Raw genomic sequence first — 19,475 nt, 5'->3', positions numbered from 1 at the left:
ACTTCTTTTCAATTTACAGAATGATTTGTAAGCTACCAGCAACACACTGAGAACAGCAAGAGGAAGATGGTACAGACAATCCCTCTGCTAGTGAAATACAGCCCTGGGCCAGTGTTCCACCTGGGGCAGGGGTGGACAGGATCTCAGCCCCAGTCCACCATGCTTGGGACTTTGGCAGAGGAGAGTTTAACTTTTCACTGACTAACATTCCCCAGCCAAGCAGATGTTAAGGGAGGCTACAATACACATCCAGCTTCCAAAGGGTTAGCATAGCAGGCAGGAAAGAGATGGATTTGGCTCATAATAGTCAAATTTCAAGGGTCCTCTCTCCACAAAAAATAGGTCTGCAGTTTGAACAGCCAAAACCTTCAGGGAAGTTGTGGAGAGGGGTGGGGCTGGTCTGGCTGTTTTAAGCGTTTCTGTTGCTCTTCAGAGCTGAATGCTTTTTCAAAGGGCTAGCAATGGATATTGATTTCAGGCTGAGAGCAGCAGCTTCCTCCTCACTTTCCCCTTGCCCCTCTTCCCCCCCCCCCCCCCAACACCCTGAAGTGACTCTCTCAGCAGGATGCACTGTGGCTGTAAGTCTTCTTGCTTAACAGCAAAGCAACACATTCTGGCAACATTTTAAATATATTCATAGGACATCTGTGACCGGGTTTGGAGGGGAACCAAACAGGGCAAAGGGAAGAGGAGTGACCAGGAAGTAGGGGGCAAGGGAGGAAAGGGACGGGAAGGCTTAAAAATGTTAACTGTTCATGAAAGATAAAAGTCATCTTCTGATATAGCAGCACTTTAGCAGTCAGCCACGCTGAGTAGACCCTGTCTGAGATCAACCGCATGCCAACTTTGTTCCAGAAACAAGTCTGAGAGCCTCTTTCTTCAGCGAGTATTGGTTACGTGGAGAGTTCTTTTGTCCTGGCATTGGCAGGTAATTTAAATACTGCAGCTTAAATGAGTCCTGGGAACAAAAAACAAAACAAAACAAAACAACACAAAACCAAACAAAAAGACCAGAACAAAGCAAACAAACCCCATTTTTACTGAACCTTTTAATGATTTCAAAGAACATCCGATTGACCAGAGCGTTTGAGAAGATCCAGGGGCCTGATCTGACAGCTCGGGAGCATCGCTGTGCATTTACCAATCTACAGAGAGGATACAGAATGAGCCCTGTGACAGGGCTCTTTTATGGGCAAATGTCACCGTGGACATCCCCCTGCAGAAGCCTGTCAGCTCTTCTGCCATTTTCCTCAAGCTATTAACAGCAATTGTGCACTATACCCACACCAAGGTAGGCAATCATGCTATCCCACTCCATTCTCATACATCAAATCCACCCTACAACTGACCCAAACATAGGATACACTATGTCTTCCCCACACTGGCCAAGACAAAAGGCTAAGGTGATGAGCAAACCAGTCAGGCTCTGATATGACCTATTTAACACCTGCACTATGCTAGGGAGAACAGGACTGTGCCCTATCAGTAAATGATTCTGCACGGTGATGCATCCCGATTAAATTCACTCGGGCTTGTGCCTCAGTGTCTCCTCCTCTAGCCAAACTGTACTCTCGATTCAGCTTGCTGCAGAGTGAGAAGAATGGTCACCACTTCAGAGGGAGGGAACAAAGCTGATGCTTCTTGGCAAAACTCTCCTGCCTGATGACAACTGCCCAGGGTCAGGCCATCTGCATCCCCTTGTTAGGCAGCAGCTGCTCTACTCGCTCTGCAGAAACCCATCTTCCTTCTGGACAGCAGCGAATGGCTGATTTAATTATTGATGATGATGGACAGAGGAGGAGAAGTTCTTCAGGGGAACTTGCAGGCACCACATGCCACAAATCCTAAAGTCCCTATTCTAAGGTATCAAACCCATTCCTGCCCTTTTACAGGACACTGGAATTACCGGGCAGCCAAGATGAGGAATATTGCTAAGACTCAGCTAGTTATTCGCACTGCATCCGGCGTCGCTTCTGAGTCTCACTTAAGCTTTTGAATGTTTTTTTTTGTTACCTGTGCGAGTGTGAGGTACAGTGTAGTGTTATTTATCTCGAGATGTAGGTGTATGTTCTGGACGGGGAACGAGTGGATTCTGCTTGGGCAGCTGGGTCATTCAGGAAATCCCAGATGAGGATGGTGTCGTCGTGCGAGCTGCTGACGATCTGGAACTCGTCGAATTGAAGCCGAAAGACTCTTCCAGAATGCTCCTAAATGCAAGTGGGAGACACAGCGTGTTACTGCACAAACCTGCTGGTGTCTGGGATGGAGCAGGGAAGATGAACTTGAACTTGGATTTCAGTGTTACATTCATTTCTCAGTAAACCCCACACCACACACTCTGCATCAGCACCAGCGCATCAATTAAGACCTCTTTCAGTGGAAAGAGTTTTCCATATCTGAGTACTTGGCTCTACAACTACCTGAAAGGTGGTTGTAGACAGGAGGGGGTTGGTCTCTTCTCCCAGGCAACCAGCACCAGAACAAGGGGACACAGTCTCAAGTTGTGCCAGGGGAGGTTTAGACTCGAGGTGAGGAAAAAGTTCTTCACTGAGCGAGTCATTCGTCATTGGAATGTGCTGCCCAGGGAGGTGGTGGAGTCGCCGTCCCTGGAGGTGTTCAAGGGGAGATTGGATGTGGCACTTGGTGCCATGATCTAGTTGTGAGGTCTGTTGGAACAGGTTGGACTTGATGATCCTTGGGGTCTCTTCCAACCTTAGTTACTGTGATACTGTGATACTGTGTGATACATTACAGTGATCCCATCACTCCTTAAATCCCAATACTGGGCATGCACTGTGTGGAACTAACCAAGCTGCCTTCACCACACAATTCAGTCTGATGAGGCTGATAGGAACTCTCTTTCCTGAAATCACAGCATTCCCAGGTGCAGTAGGTTACAGAGGGAGAAACGAGAACTTTATAGCCAAGACCTGGTACTGCTGCCACTGCTGAAAGACCTTAATACTGGAGGACACTAAGGAGCCTGTTGTGAAGTCCAGTGACACAGTAATAATTCCCCTTAAGCAGTTCTAAAAATATGAACTAGAAAGGGCATTCTTCATAGGCAGTTTGCATTCTGCTCTGAGGCTGAGTGGAAATGGCATGACAATTTGGCAAGAGTTCAGACTGTAATTAAGAGGAGGCAATGGCAAGATCCTGGATATCACAGAGTAAATCCACTAAGCCTTCCCTTCCACGTACCTTTGCTTGGTACTTACACTGCTGCATGAATAAGCAGTGGCCTTCTCCTTGGTCAGAAGAGAACACAAACCCTTCAGCCGTGGCAAGCCCTACCTCTTCCATAAATACACATTTCACTTTAGTGCTCACAGCTTGCAAGGGGCTTAGGGTCAGGAAAAAAAAAACCCACATCTTAAAATAGTTTAATATTGACAAGAGAGGTTTCTGAAACATTTAGACAAAAGAGACATGTTGGCTATTAAATGGGAATCCTCTGCCTTATGGCAGAGAATGACAGAAAATACAGCTGGGCTTGCAAAGCTCAACAGCTGCTTGCAAGTGAACCTCAGAATCTTTACATTAAAATTAACTGAAAATGCACACACAAGTCAGATGCCATTTTTTAAGAGAAACTTTAAGGTTTAATCATTTGAACCTTTCTGATGTTCCAACTGGTAACTCGAATCTGACTTTAAAAGAACTTAGAGGTTTCTGTCTTCCTCCCACCTATTCCAAAAAGAAGCACAGAAGTAAAGAAGTTCTTGCTGAAAAACATCACTATGAAGGTAAGATTCAGAGGGATTGCTCAGAGATGCCGAAAGAGAGAGAGAGAGAGGTACTTCCAAATACTGCTTCCAAACCCCCCTTTTCCCTCCCAGTCACTCTGGGCTGAGATTGCCTTACAAATTCCACACAGAACCTGCCCTGTTGCAGGGGCAATAAGCAGAATGTAAGCCCCGAGTTGAGGCCACAAAGGCCTCATAAGGAAAGCTGAACTGGGTGTTTATTCTGTGCCTGGAAAGCTTCTGTCAAATTCACGCGGCCACCGTTCCAGCTAACAGAAGACAAAACTGAAAGGGACCTGGCATGCAGAGAGCATTTGTTATCTGTGCACTTTCCTCCTACTGTTTGAAAATTGAACAAGAGCAGCAGGAGACTCACGATGTTCATTGTGCAGCCAGGTTTAATTTTGGAGGCCAAGGGAAGAGAGGAAAAAAAACCCAAACCATGGGTAAGCGGGTATAAAGACGTCCTGTTGTCATAAACATGACAAGTCCTAAAAGCACTACAACAGCTTCCCCTGCCTCCCCTATTTTAACCCCCTCCATTGCTATCAAATGGGGATTTATCATATCCATGTGTCGAGATTCCTACGGTGTTTCCATCCCACTGCTTCTGATTTATAATACAATTAAGCTGGGGCACTTTGGCTGTCCACTGCTGGAAAATGCAGAGGAAATCACACCAGTTAAATTAAGTCTACAGGTTACTAGGCACACATTTGTCTCAGGCTGGAGCAGGAACACTACTAATACAAAGCTGAAGCCTTCGACTCCCAGAATACGTGCTCATAGGTACAAAGTTGTTCCTTAGTTTGGAACTGGGTGGTTGATGATAAAAGGTTTTTCTGGATTTCAGCCATGAAACTATCTGTAGTTCTATTTGGCTAACAAGAAAGTTCTTCAACATAGTACTTGCAGGCATCCAAGACTCTCCAGACTCTTACTCCACAGCTTATGGTCCAAACACGTGACTGGAAAAAGAGTTAGCATGGCTTAATGACCTACTGCCTGTCAGCTGAGCCACAGTAACCCTCACAGCCTGCATCAAATGTGAAGTGAAACAAACACTTTATTGAAATCCACAGGAACAGCAGCAATTCAGGTGGTAGATGAGTGTGCAGAAGGTCAGCTAGCACAGCTCAGCTGGTGAGAGGTAACCACGCTTAGAGAATCAAACAGCCTCAGTATGATCTTGGTTTAAAGCACAGACGACAGCCACAGGCCACAGCAGGGGAAAGTCTAACATATACCAACCCAAGCACTACCCAAACACTTCTTAGCTAACAAACAAATACACTTAGTATTTCTGTTTCAAGAACAATTTAGTACTGGATTTAAATGTTCCTTTATCTCCAGCAACAGTGCATGTTTTTTGGAGTGAATGTGACAGAGGAATGCTTACAGGAACCCTCCCGTGACCTTGGCTTTACTGGCATTTTTCTCACAACTTTCCCAACTGTTAAGCATGACTGTAAATGTTGTTAACACTCACAAAAATGACATTGTAACCACACCATCAAACTTGCACTGAATACCAATGGTCAGCATGAAAGTTGCTGTTCAAGGATAAGGCAATTTCACTGTCTGTTCTAGTCCATACCTGCTTTTTCCTTAAATACCCAAAAGCCACTTCAAGGTAATTCCAAGTTCTTGTTCCCCAGGTTTGGAATGTACAACTTTTCTTTAAGAAATGCCGTATCAACAGTTCATATGACTTACTACTATATCCTCAGGTACACACAGGTTAAACTAAACCCACTGGCACATGGATGCCATGAGGGACAAAGTCTCAGAACCAGATTATGCTGTTTACTTCAAATCACAAAACAAAACCTTTACAAAGTTAGAGCCACAGGTCCTAATTTTGAATGCTTTATAGCTTGCAGCATTTAAAAAAATACAAGTTGGACACCTAAAAATCCAGCCCCCTAGAAATGATTTCTAGATCCTGTAGACTGGGGATAAGCTGACTTGAGTTAGAGTTGGGGCTGTTCAGTCTGGAGAAGAGAAGGCTCCGAGGTGACCTAATTGTGGCCTTCCAGTATCTGAAGGGGTCTACAAGAAGGCTGGGGAGGGACTTCTCAGGATATCAGATAGTGATAGGACTAGGGGGAATGGAATGAAGATGGAGGTGGGGAGATTCAGGCTGGGCATGAGGAGGAAGTTCTTCACTGTGAGAGTGGTGAAGCCCTGGAATGGGTTGTCCAGGGAGGTGTTTGAGGCCCCATCCCTGGAGGTGTTTAAGACCAGGCTGGATGAGGCTCTGGCCAGCCTGATCTAGTGTGGGGTGTCCCTGCCCATGGCAGGGGTGTTGGAACTAGATGATCCAACCCTGACTCATACTATGATACTATGAGTTTTCATGGCTCAGGATCACCCTGATCAAGCCTACTTTTCTGCCCCCTCCAGCATCCCTACCAAAAGCTCTTACCACAAGGGTTCGCAAGCAAAGGGTCCCTGCTGGAGCACGAGGGTCCAAAGCAGCCACAAGATCCCATACTTTAATTTTCCTAGTAGTGGGGGGAAAAAAAAAAAAAAAGACAAACAACATGGCTTTGTTGAAAAGAAAAATGCTCACAGAAAAAAAACCAGCAACTGTATCAGCTTGGTTGATATACCAGGTCAAAGAAAATTACAGTAACCCTTCTGCTCCTGAAACCTGGTTCTTGCATTTCCTCTTTCTAAACCTTACAGAGCTTTATGGCAGGCAAAAAAACAAATGTGCTGTCAACCAAGTAAAACATATAAAAAGCAGGTGGTAATATCTAACAGAAATGTAGAAGTGCAGACCCCTAGTCTATAAGAGCGAATGGTTAGAAGATGTAACCACCAATGGGAAAGACTGCTCTTGAAAGGGGTTCAGCTAGAAGAGGTTTCAGGTTGAGTTGGTCAGATATTCTTACAAGACCAAGCACTGGGCCACACATATCAAACCACATGGATGTATTTCAAAAGAAGAAACAAAAAAGGTACACTTTGCAGCACGTTCCTGATTTACTGGCCATGAAGAGGTCCTCATGCTGTGACAGACAAGGAGTCTTAATATTTACAAGGAAAACACGGTGAAGTGGGATGTGAGACACTGAGAGACAGGAAGATGCAAGGCAGTGACTGCACTGACAGCCTTACCCATCATATGCCCCACTGACTATCCTCTTATTATCAAAGCGTATGCATCTCACCAACTCTTCATGGCCTTCCAGCACTCGTAAACATGCCCCACACTCAATATCCCACAGCCTGCAAGAGAGCACAAAGAAGCACTAAGAATTTTTGAATATCTGAGCATTGCAACAAAACATTTGGTCTTTGCCTGCAGTTAATGGAAACTTGGAAATAAAGATGATGATGAAACAACAGAGAAACAAATGACATCCATCACTCCTCTTCCTGCTCTTGAGTGGGTGCATGCTTTCCAACACGACCCTGTTATCTTACAGCACCAGACAAGAAATGAGTCAGAGATCCCATCAGATTAAGAGCAGTTGTGGCTAATATCTACTGCTCTGGTACCACAGTTACCTTCATGACTCTCATACCACTGAAGTTGATTTTTCATAAAAATATCCTGCCTTGATCTTGTTAAGAGAGGGAGACTTACCAATCCCCTAGGCAGCTCATTCCAGTGGGTAAGATCACCTTTATGGGGCAGACTCCCTTTTCTGTAGCCCTCCATGACTACTTCTGCTTCAGAGGCTACCATTACGCTCATTAAGACATCACCACAGCAGTGAAAAGTACAAGAATTAACAAGCCTGGTTTTATTTGTCCTTTCTCCCACTGCAGGCATGCTGACCTCAAATGCAGGTATCTTTAAACTAAAATGGGCACTCTATGCTTATTATTTTATAGTGATGCATTTAGCTCTTGTTCTCAAATAATTCTTGTGGCTCTCTTCTAACATTTCGGTATTCAAAAATGCTTTGGCACCAAAATCAGTGCAGAGCATCCCAGTAAGAGAACCAGCAATGCATTATTGCCTCAGCTGTAAACATCCCAGAGTTTCAGGTTTTGTGAAGGATTTCTGGCAGGAAGAATAATTTAAAATACATTAATTTTTACACTTACACTCTACCTTAAAAAATACTTTAAGAACCCTTGAAATCCTTATGCAGTCTATTTGCTTTCCATACATCTGGCAGCTCTTTAACATAGCTCCTAATTACCATGGATAAAAGAATGACTTTTTGCCTACAAGACCTGAAATTCTTTGACATGTATTGTCTAGAGGTGTTTCACCTCTGGTTGAGGCATGCTCTGCTCATACAGGAATCTTTTAACAGCAGCACCTACTGCAGCTCCCTCATACACAGCTGAAAGAAAGCAGTCACAAACATTCTTAAATGCTCACTCAGCATTCAGCTTGACATGAACTTTGCTGTAGAGAGAAATATGGGTGGCTCATGGAATTTCTCTGGATGACACATCTCTAAGCAGCACAGCTGCTGAGGTGTCAGGTCTCTTTTCCTTAACAGGCAGACAAAGAAAGAGATAAACTGTCCCCAGATATTTTACTCCTGAGGTCCCCCAGGAAATAATCCAGATCAAGTGCACATGTGCCCAAGGTTGGTGGATAATGACTGCAGCTGTCTTGCCAAAACAAGCTGCTCTCACTTTGGACAACAGAGGAATGAACAGAACACTTTTGTCGCTACAGAGCTGGGGAAGGATTAGACTATGCACACGTTTGAGGCCAAGGAGGAGCACGAAGTGACTCTGATCTCTGAAGCTGATCTTTCAGGAATCTGTGAAGATTCACATAGTTTTCATATGAGTACTGGCACATCAGTCAAGGTCAGAGCAAGCAGCTTCATGGCAAAGGTCAGCCAAAGGCACTCTGTCTGATCAGAGAGCATCAAGTCTCTCAAGAACTGTAAAGAGGATGGACAATGCCAGAAATGAACTGTTGCAGAAAGGTTTGAGAACAACCTTGTGCCAGAAACATTAGCGCCATGTGTTTCCATTCCCTGCCACCAATCCTGAGACTGCCAGCAGCTCTGGGAGGCTGCATCACACTCATTCAGGTCTATATGAAAAATTGCAGGTCCCAGTTTGAGTTTTCACCTGAATCTGAATGGGACTAGAAGAGAGGACCACAGAATCAGAATTATTTTGGTTGGAAAAGACCTCTAAGGTCATCAAGTCCAAGTGTCAACCTAACACCACTATGGTCATTAAACCATGTCCTGAAGTGCTATGTCTATGTGTTTTTTGAACATCTCCAGGGATGGCAACTCAACCACCTTCCAGGGCAGTTTGTTCAATGCCTGACTGCTCTTTCAGAATGCATCCAGCATTCTTGGACTTCTTGGACCTCCAGGACTGTCTTCCAAGGGACTATGTTGACCAGCTTCTTGAGCATGTCCCTAGCCATAAGGGGAATGGCCCTTCATGTACAAAAGAGATAACTGCAGAATCGATGCTAAGGGTACCTTCCAGATTTGATAACCTTTTGAAATATGTGCTTCTTCATATAGTCACAGGACAAAATATAGTAAGAAAACTACTTTTAAGACTTGAGAACTAGCTAAAAAAAAATCAGTACAAAGTGTATATAGTCAAAAGCACTGCCTTTCTTCCTATAGCTTTGGGAGAAAGTCTGGAAATCAAGGGAGGTCTGCAATTACCTCGGCCTTTAATTCACTTGAAGTCCTATTAGAGCTGGAAGACGTACAGAAGGTAGGTGAACCTGAATCCCCATCTGCTAGAGAGAATGCTGCTGTCTAAGTGGTCTACTATCAGATCCCCATGTGTGTACGCACTGGAAGTTGAGCACACACACATAAACAAATCATTCATTTAAGAGTTAACCCAAGATGATGTAGTCTGATTACATTTTCCTGCTCCAAATTATCTCTTTTTTTTTTCTCTTTTTCTTCCCTATACTATTCTTGTCTGTAGCAATTAAGAACTTTGGCCCCAGAGGTTAAAATACTGAAGTGATGGGATTAAACTTGGTGGACCAGTTTCTACCAGACAGAATAGAATAGAATAGACCAGACCAGACCAGGTTGGAAGAGACCTTTGAGATCATCAAGTCCAACCTATCACCCAACACTATCTAATCAACTAAACCATGGCACCAAGCACCCCATCAAGTCTCTTCCTAAACACCTTCAGTGATGGTGACTCCACCACCTCCCTGGGCAGCCCATTCCAATGGCCAATCACTCCTTCTATGACAAACTTCTTCCTAACATCCAGCCTAAGCCTCCCCTGGCACAGCTTGAGACTGTGATGGAAAAGCATGCAATGACAGTGATGCCTATGTAGCTGTGTCCTCTTCTACTGGGGAAATTTCTGGCCTAAAATAAAATCTAAACTCTTTATACATGGAGTCTCCCTGCTCCATGTAAATCTCCAGAGGAAAGAGATTGATTTCTCAGCTACTTCACATGTCCTTACGTTTGCACTTGCAAAACTAGAAATCACAGAGCCATTTATTGGGCAAAAGTTTCCCTGAAACTGAGGAACAATGAACTTCAAGTTCTGTACTGGGGGCAGCCTCTGTGAATGACCAACATGCCACATCTGGCATTTCACAGCAGATAAAAATCAAACATACAAAGCGCCGCCCCATCCACAAAGGTGACTTGGGAATCCGTCCTCCTACTGACTTGTGCCTTCTGCTGCTGCCCAGGAGAAAACAACGTGACCAGGTAAGTGTGCCTTGCTCTCACAGCTGCCAAGCTTGACTTCCATTAAGACTCCCTGCCAACATTCCTAAAATTCTAGCACAGTTTATCTGTCAGCTAGGGATTTTGCCCAATGTAAGCAGAAAGTAACTGTACTCCTCTTTAGAGCTATCACTATTTTGACATTTATTTTTATTAGCATTGCAAATCATATTTTACATCCTACACTAACTGCTGTAATAGTTAACTATTTCTTACTCTAAATCTGAGACAAAGTTTCACAGTACAATTGCCAAGGGATATTTCTTTTCTGTTTGAAGTGCAGGAGTTCTCACCACGTAGAAGTGCTGCTACTCTTACGCAATGCCTGTCATACTTTTCCCCTTGATTAAGAAATTCCATCTCTCTGGGTCATGCTCTCAGACAGCCCCATATTAAATCCTGGCACAATGACCTGGTGATGTCAACCAAAGGACCACTGTTTTCCTGCAGAATGCAAAGCAGGGAGAGGTGGTGTGTTGCAAGCCAAGTCCACAGGCTAACAGTAGCATGAATCATTCTCACTGAGGAGAAATTACTACTGATATGCAAATCAAAGGGCTTCTGCTCACACTGTCCAGCTTTCAAGTTTTATCAGAAGGCAGACAAATATTCAAAGCGATGACAAGGACAACACAGAGAGTGCTCTTCTGTTTACATGACAGAGTCTTTTCCCTGTGTCACACACACTGCTAATCAAGTTTCCTCTGTACATCCCAGGATTAGTGGGACATCCCTCTGCCAGCAGCTGCAGGAAAATCCTAGCTCTTGATACCAGAAGGAGTTAAATCTCCGACTGCAACCAGGGCAACTGGAGAAGTGCAAAAGGCAGCAAACTGAACTTCATGCTCTAAACCAGCTGTTCAAAACTTAACCAGGTGCCAAGTACCACAAGAAGAGTTTGGCGAGAGCCCAGGAGGATTTCTGCAGAGGATTAAATGCCTCTTACTGCAAATCTGACCCCTTTAACTAGACACATAGCCCAATTAAAATATTACAGGAGGACATCACAGAAAGCGGTACTTGCCAGCTCTTTCATACACCAGAACTGCCAGAGCAATGCAACTTGTTGATTAGTATGGGACTCTTGAGATACAGAGGATGAAAGAGAACACAGTGAAACAGGCTGCTAATATCTCTTTCCAGCCGTTCCCAATGTTCTACACCAAAGAAAGCATATTTCAAAGAGGGCAAGGGTACAGAGCACTTCAGTGGCCTCATCTCTGCACATCCCAGGGAATCAATGTGCTCTCACAGAACTCTGCAGAGGGGAGTGTGTCTCTCACCTGATGGTATTATCTGAAGAGCCGCTCACTACTAGCCTGTCTCTGTACTGCAGACATGCAATGCCTCGTTTGTGGCCGTTTAAGGTGCGCACAAATTCGCAGGTACTAGTGTTCCAGACCTGTGACACGAAGCGGGGAGGGAACCACACAGAGACAAATTATTAAGAAGAGACTAACAGAAGTTGGTATCTGTATGACATATAGGTGCATCCAGAATGCTTTCAAATTGAAGATGCCATCATTAAGACGGAGAAAATAACCTCTCTGACGGCTTGTGACTATAGTCTGCAACTGTTAGCAGCTTGGGTCACAGTGCACAGAAGATTTTTGCCACATGGTACGAGAACTAGCTTCCAAAATCAGGCTTTTGCACTCCTGGACTATGATTTAGTCTGCAGGGGATCTTGATTTTCCTCAGCTTTAAATGCTGCAGATCGGGGTCATGGCAGTAAAAGTTAAGTGACTCCTGTCCATGGACCTTCACTTTCACTTCCCATGTCTGAATGACAACTCTGACAACTGTTTGAATGACTGATGCTGAAACAGACTATGGAAATGATCAAGCTGAAAAAGAACACAGAACAACAAAGTTCTTTTTCAGCTGCATCTGTACCTGGATCTGATTTGCCATACAGCTCTGTAAACAAGTTGTGCAAGCTCAAGAGAGGAGGGACAAGTGGAGATGAACAGCAGGAAGAATGCTGCCTCAAAAGGAAGATCTGCCAAGGACTGTCTTCCCTGTCTGGTCACTACTCTGGGTTATTTCATACCAAGTGCTGCAAACACAAGTCCTCTGCCACGCCTCACCTTTATAGTCCTGTCACCCGACGCTGATACAATGTACTTGTCATCAAAGTCCACTACGTTGACGGCAGCTCGGTGCCCTACTAGCACCCTTCTCAGGGTGATGTCTGTTGGTGAAGCCATGTCCCACACGGCAATGGAGCGGTCCTTGGAGCAGGTCACCATCATGCCGTTATTGAAGCGGAGGTGCAGCACAGCTTCGCAGTGGTGAATCAGAGTGTTCAGCATCTCGCCCGCGTTCACGTCCCACACCCTGCCATTTAAAATTCCACACCAGAGAGAAAAGAGTTAAAAACAAGGCACAGTGGATGTTCTGCAGTGAGAAAGGCATGGGGAGAGGTAATTGACTCTCCAGCAATATTAGAAAAGCATACACCACAAGTTATATCCACATCTATTAAATAGTTCATTAAAAAATGCATTATATAAACCTGTTGATTATGCATACACTGACACAGTCCAGCAGCCAAAAACTCTGCAATGCAGTTAGCACCATAAAAATAACCCAGCCAGGGGAGGGGAAAAAAAAAAAAAGCATTCTTTAATTAAGGGAATTTAGTACCAAGAAAAGGTATGAGATTGATGGCCTTAAAGAGTGATGTCTCCTGGTTGTGTCAGCCTACCACACACGCCATTCCCAGTCAATGAGTACTTAATCATAACCTGTGGAGAAGCAAGTTCAGTGAGAAGTTTAACTTTCTGATCTCTCCCCCAGGATTATCAACTCAAAAAGATAATTTATACAGAAGCAGAAGACAAGATAATGCTTTTAAAATGAGTATCAGTAATTGCCACAAGTTGCACCCTGAATTGTGTTTACCCAGCAGTGCATCTGGTACACAGCTACGCTCCTGGAATATGCCGAATGTCCAAATTAAGACATAGCATCTACGTCAGTTGAACGTTATTGGAGCCAACTGTTTCAGTTGAAAGATAATTTCAGATGAAAGTTAGACAAAGGCTTTATACAGAACTTCCAGGACTTGGAAGATTTTTAAGTCTTAAAAATGTTTCTTTCAGGCTATTCTGTTGGCAAGCTTCTTTCATCCTCCATAAAGAGATTTTCATTGGTACTACCACATCTGTACCCCAGATACACTACATGAGAGCAGAAAATGGTTGTATCATCAGGCACATTAGACACTACACAAAGTAACACTTCCATCTCTCAATGAGGTGAGCAGTAACAAACAGGAAGGTGTGAGGAAGACTTCTAATGTCTTCTTTTCTAACTTATGGAAGCCGAAGTGCATCAACTTATGGACTGTAAATGAGAAAGAAGACTACATTCCAACTATAAAATGCACAGGAGAAAACCCCATAGGCTGAAGACCCGAGCCATTAACATACAAGCAGTTTGCATACAGGGCTGCCAAATTGAACAGGAGCTGGAGACCTACTGACTTCTTTGGACAAGTGCATCCCTGAGATCTCAGAAGCATTAAAAGCCCATCTGTACTGTCTATTGGATGAAGCTCCTCTTCCTGAGGAGACCCAAGGATAAAAGTGATGCATCCTGCGTGCCTCTGGGGTCTGCACAAACACTTACAGATACAGTGGGAAACAAAGTATTTCTGGGCAAGTAGCCAGTCTGCAATTTGGCCTGCCTGGCCTTATATGGAAGATGATAGTGCTTGTTACAGAAATCAGCCTCCTTCTGTGGTCTGTTTAGCACAGTGCAGTTCCCACGTATCTCCGGGCAGGTGGCGTTCCAAAGTTCTGGATTCCTACGAATGATGTTCAAGAAAGGTGTGGATATGGCACTTCAGGGTGTGGTTTACTGGCCATGGTGGTGTTAGGTCAATGGTTGGAGTCGATGATCTTAGAGGTCTTTTCCAACCAAAGCAATGCTATGATTTATGGTTCTATGATAGGACCCCAAAATCTAGCAGCACCACAGGAGTGCATGCATCACATGTCAGAAACTAAACCTAACAGTTATTAGCTTAACACTGGCAGTTTACATGTGAGCACAGTGATAACAATGAGGAGCTTGCAGTCATAGGAACACATGCTAATAGCTTCAGAAAAGGCCACTGCCACAGCTTTTTCTTGCCTGTTACTTCACTGTATGGGCATTGCTTGACAAGAAGAAAATACAGAACAACATGAAGAAGACAGAGTTACTCCTTCACATCCAAGTTCATACTGCCATTCACATGTGCCTGTATTTACACTGCAAGTCTTGAGACTCTCTGGGATGCTGTAATACGCCTAGAGGACTTCACATCTGCACAACATGCACCACAAGAGCAGACTTGTGGTGTCCAGCTTTTTGCTGGAGACTAAAAGGAAAGTAAGGTTAGAAAGACTGAATGAAAAGAGACATCATGCTGAAATGTAATTAAAAGTCACAGGAGATCTAGTCATGCATCTTTTGTTAAAATTACCTGACGATGGATGACTACACCTTTAGACTTGCTTTGAGAATTTCAAGCAGCTTTTGAAGTTACTCAGAAGGAGAATTTAAAACACTTTCAGGGAGTGTCAAAACATGCAAAACCTTGATGAAATGCCAGTTGTCCTTCCTAAGACACCTTGACCCTGACTGGCCTTTGCTTAGGTTCCCATTTCTCCGTGACAGCCATTTGCATGGATGTCTGATAAACAAGGACAGTACAGTCCTGAACAAATGCGCTGAACTAATTCATGGAATCTGTCGAGCTGCACACATTTAAGAAAAGATCATTTCAGCAGCTTGCAAGGCTAGAATCTGAAGAGGCAACCCAAAAGCTCCAAATCACGAGCACACACCTGACTGTCGAGTCCGAGGATCCAGTAATGATCACGCGCTCATCGTACTGGAGGCACAGGACGGAACCCGTGTGGCCGGTGAGGATCCTCTTGCATTCCAATGTATTCTTATCCCAGATCTAAGACAGCAAACATTCAAAACCTGACAGCTCGGTAAGGTTTTTCATCTTTCAGCACTTACTGGTTTGACTGGTCTGTTTTTAACTACAACACATTATCCACAGTGCAGTTAGAACATCTTGAGTGGCACCTGAGGAGTCTTCTGCAGGCTCTTCGGTGCAACAGACTGACATATTTCATATTACTTGCCTTACTATGCACATTGGTTTTACACTTCTCATCTGGGTGTGTGGCACACTAATTACATTGCTTGTAGTTACTGGTGAACAAAAACTCTGCTAGCAAAGTCTGGTTTTAAGAAAATGGGTTCTCTCTTGCTAGGTAAGAGGCATACATGCTGTCCAGGTGTGAGGTGGGGAAAGAAGGCTAATGAGAGACTGAGTAGGTGTCACTGAAATCAAGACACTGTTATTTATGGCATGGACACAGCATGCCATTTGTATGCCATTTTGGAGCATTCTCACCTTAATAGTATTGTCTCGTAGGCCACTTACTATCTTCTGATCATCATACTGTAAACAATAAACTCCTTTGCTTGTCTCACTTCGGCAGTGGATCCTCTGTAAACTGTGCCTTCCACACCGCCAGTTTGACTCTATTGTCTTGAGGAGAGACACAGAAGACAAGGGAAGTGAAAATAAAGCACAGAACTATCTCCTCCTTTGTTGGAGAGGACAGTAGATAGTTGTATTCACACTTTTTCTTGCAACCAGACTGCTTTCTAGAAGAAGGAACACACGTAATAAACCTAATTAACAGACAAAAGCCTGTAAAACATATCATGGCTAAACTCATCTGTGTTATCGGGAAAGGTGAGAGAAGTGACCTAAAAGCTTTTTTTTTTTATCTCCAGCCTTTAACCATCTGTAACTCAACAACCACACAACTGAAGAGAAAGTCTCAGTTGAGCTCTAGCTAGGTTAAGTTTAGACAACGTTGTCACCACAGTGCCTGAGCACCACTTTTGCCACCAGGAAGCTACCAGAACATGACATTTTGCTCACACTAGATACAAAGCAACCACACTCAGTCACTTTCTGTTTTCCCTAAGTCTTTGGGTTGCAGGCTTTAGCAATGCCTCTTTTTTCCCTCTCCCTGGCTCAGTTCCTCCAATAACATCTTATTAGGTCTCATCTGCAGTGTGTGGAGCCAAGTACAGTGAAACACAAAGTCAAGATGGCACAGTGCTGCTGTGACGTTGGACTTCCAAGATGTAGAGGCTCCATCTGCAAACAGTTCACTGAACAATCCAAATCCTCCTTTGTCTAAAGGAGCAGTGAAGCCTGGAACTTTATGCAACTATTCTAGGTCTGCAAACTCTGGACAGAGACACATCAGATTTAGCAAAGTATTTCAGCAGAAAAAAGTCTCCCCAGAATCTCAGCATCATGAAACAATCCAACTCATCCTTTGTCTAAAGGATCAGTGAAACCTGGAACCTTATGTAACTATTCTAGGTCTGTAAACTCTGGGCACAGACACATCAGATTCAGCAAAATATTTCAGCAGAAAAAAAAGTTTTCTCAGAATTTCAGCATAGTGAATAAATCAGGGAGAGTCAACCAACCAACCAAACACCACTACAGCCGGAAGCTGCTTCTTACCTCTATGTCCTGTATAATTTTGGGGTAAAGTGCTCTGTAGAAGGAGTTGGGTGGTGCAGTCCCATCAGGAGGTTTATTTTTAAATAGATATTGTCCCCTGGAAGATAAAGAACAGTCCCACTGAACACAAATTATGTTTCAGTATTCTGGAGAAAGGTCTTCCTGGCAATTTACAAATGGATGATAAGCACTGCTGAAAGGCACAGACACATTGCTGTTCAAACTTCATTTACTCTGTAAGATGGGGTGTTGGGGTTTTTTTTTGCCCTGCAACATGTAAGTGTTGCATTTTGACACTGAAATACTCATGAACAATCTGGGCCTAGTCACTCAGAGAAGGGAATTACATTACATATCATGGACATGAGCTCAGTTAAATCATTAGGAGGTGAGAGTGGCTCGTGCCTACAATACCCATACCCAGATCAGGGGTCACCTTTCAAATAAAGTGTAAAAAGGAAATTAATGAAGCCAAAGTGGTGGAGTCACCATCACTGGAGGTGTTCAGGAGGAGACTTGATAGGGCGCTTGGTTGCATGGTTTAGTTGATTGGGTGGTGTTGGATGATGGGTTGGACACGATGATCTTGAAGGTCTCTTCCAACCTGGTTTATCCTATGCTATGCTATGCTATGCTATGCTATGCTATGCTATGCTATGCTATGCTATGCTATGCTATGCTATGCTATGCTATGCTATCCTTATTCTACTCTACTCTACTCTAGTCTTCTATTCTTCTCAACCTCACTATGCATTCAGGGCTAGCTTTTATCTGTACTAGCAGGAATGAAATCAGTTTTGGTGCATGGACATTTTGCTGTTGCTGCTGTATTCTGGTGAGCAACACTTCATCACTTCATCTGTGGTGCCTCCCTCATTTCAACACTGCTTTGGAATACTCATATCCCAAGCTGGATTTTTGCTACCAAAAAAAATCCGTAAACGGCAATCACTACCTGCTGTGTAAAAAACTTTAATTCCTCATCCTGAAGTTAAGAAGGCACCAAACACGGTGTGGAAGCTAGTAAACCCCACCATGGGCGTGCTAACTGCTGCTCTGCCTGGCAACGTGCCTCGCAAAATGGAGAGAGGCACAAATGCCTCTGAGTGTAATCCTGGCATCCGAGGCACAGAGTTTACACTGGGCCAGCTCTCCACCTCTCCCTCCCTTGCTCCATTATGGCATAATTAATTGTTCAACACTTGCCTGTGCATTTCTTTCTTGTCCTTTCCATACAGCATGCCTTGAAACTCATTTGAGAGACCCTACCTCACTTGCCATGAGGTACTTGAAGTGGGGAAATCACAGCAATGAACTGTTTAGATTGTAAGGCATAGCAAACCATAGGACTGAACAAACCAAATCACAAAATGCTCAGGAAAAGGACTTCTGATAATTCTTTAAATAAAACACAACTGGAGAGAAAGGGGCTTTCCACTTTGGACAAAGCAAGCCAAATCTTCAAATACAGCCACTCCCATAGGGACAAACACACCTGAAGAAGGGACACACAGATGCAGGCAAACCACTAACCAGATAGTTGCTTATTTATGGTGATCCAGTCTGGAAGGGCATACAAGAAAATTAAAATTATTGGTCCAGGGAGACAAAAAATGCTTTGGAGATATACAGAATACCTAGGACACATCCTGGAAGACCTAAAATAGGTCTATGACGGTACACGTGTCAGAGGATCTGCCAATGGTTTCCAACTTCATTAGCTGACCTAATACAAGGCCTTGTTGCTGCCTTGCTGTGTGTAGAGTTAGTTGTTTACAGTTCAGTGAAATGATTGCTTGGAATTTCCATGGCATCCCAGTGCCCCCTGTGCTCTGGGATAAAAGGAACTATTGTTTGCAGGTTTTGATGACTGTCCAGTTCAATCAAATATTCAGACGGACATAATCATGCCCAGATTTTGGGCTTCTGTTTTTTTATTACTCTAAATCTGTGTAGCCCTTACTACTACTCCCTCACAAGCTGTCAGTGAAGGCTACCCTGATGTAGAAATGGGTGTTTCTGTTGTACACCATGAACTGCAAATGCTGAAATGAGGCAGGCCATATGCAAAGTGAGGAGCTGTAAACAAATAGCACCAGCCATCTATTATTCTGAACTGTTCAGTTAGCCACCTCCTTGTGTCATGCACAGTGTTAGCACTGACTACAAGCTATAAAGCTCTATATGGTAGAGATGCAATTAAATGATGTATTTCTTGTCTGCCTCTCCCAACCACCCCATTCATGCATGCAGTGGTATCTTGTAGAGCTAATAAAAAGACGATCTGAAAGACAGAGAACAACTTGCTCCTGTTGTGTCAAAAGCAACCTCCAAGACAAGAGTGTAAACCTGAAGGAGGAGGTGCAATAAGAGGGTGTGACAGTCCTTTGAGATGAGCAGCAGGATTCTGCAACTGTTTTTCAGAAATGCCATGTATCTGTGTGACTTGTGATCGGTGCTAATGTTGTTTCTCAAATCCAGAGGCAGTCA

General features: G+C 43.9%; 1 protein-coding gene across 4 annotated transcripts in view; it reads right to left on the bottom strand.

Moving 5' to 3' along the window:
- Window positions 1–529: 529 nt before the first annotated feature.
- BTRC (beta-transducin repeat containing E3 ubiquitin protein ligase) overlaps window positions 530–19,475 on the bottom strand; it is a 129,098-nt gene continuing 110,152 nt past the window's right edge. For all 4 annotated transcript variants that reach the window (XM_054163184.1, XM_054163185.1, XM_009908120.2 and 1 more), the window contains 9 exons: window positions 16,986–17,082; window positions 15,846–15,983; window positions 15,262–15,380; window positions 12,511–12,760; window positions 11,704–11,822; window positions 6,873–6,983; window positions 6,175–6,253; window positions 2,014–2,207; window positions 530–958 (listed from right to left, as the gene is read on the bottom strand). In XM_054163184.1, the coding sequence (XP_054019159.1) occupies window positions 2,046–2,207; window positions 6,175–6,253; window positions 6,873–6,983; window positions 11,704–11,822; window positions 12,511–12,760; window positions 15,262–15,380; window positions 15,846–15,983; window positions 16,986–17,082 (1,075 nt within the window). In that variant the 3' untranslated portion in view covers window positions 530–958; window positions 2,014–2,045. The remainder of the gene's footprint in view (window positions 959–2,013; window positions 2,208–6,174; window positions 6,254–6,872; window positions 6,984–11,703; window positions 11,823–12,510; window positions 12,761–15,261; window positions 15,381–15,845; window positions 15,984–16,985; window positions 17,083–19,475) is intronic.

The sequence above is a fragment of the Dryobates pubescens genome, chromosome 8 (genome assembly GCF_014839835.1).
Source record: "Dryobates pubescens isolate bDryPub1 chromosome 8, bDryPub1.pri, whole genome shotgun sequence".
In the NCBI taxonomy this organism is placed as follows: Eukaryota; Metazoa; Chordata; class Aves; order Piciformes; family Picidae; genus Dryobates; species Dryobates pubescens.
Note: the sequence above shows the minus strand (reverse complement) of the source record. Positions and strands in the feature narration are given on the sequence as shown.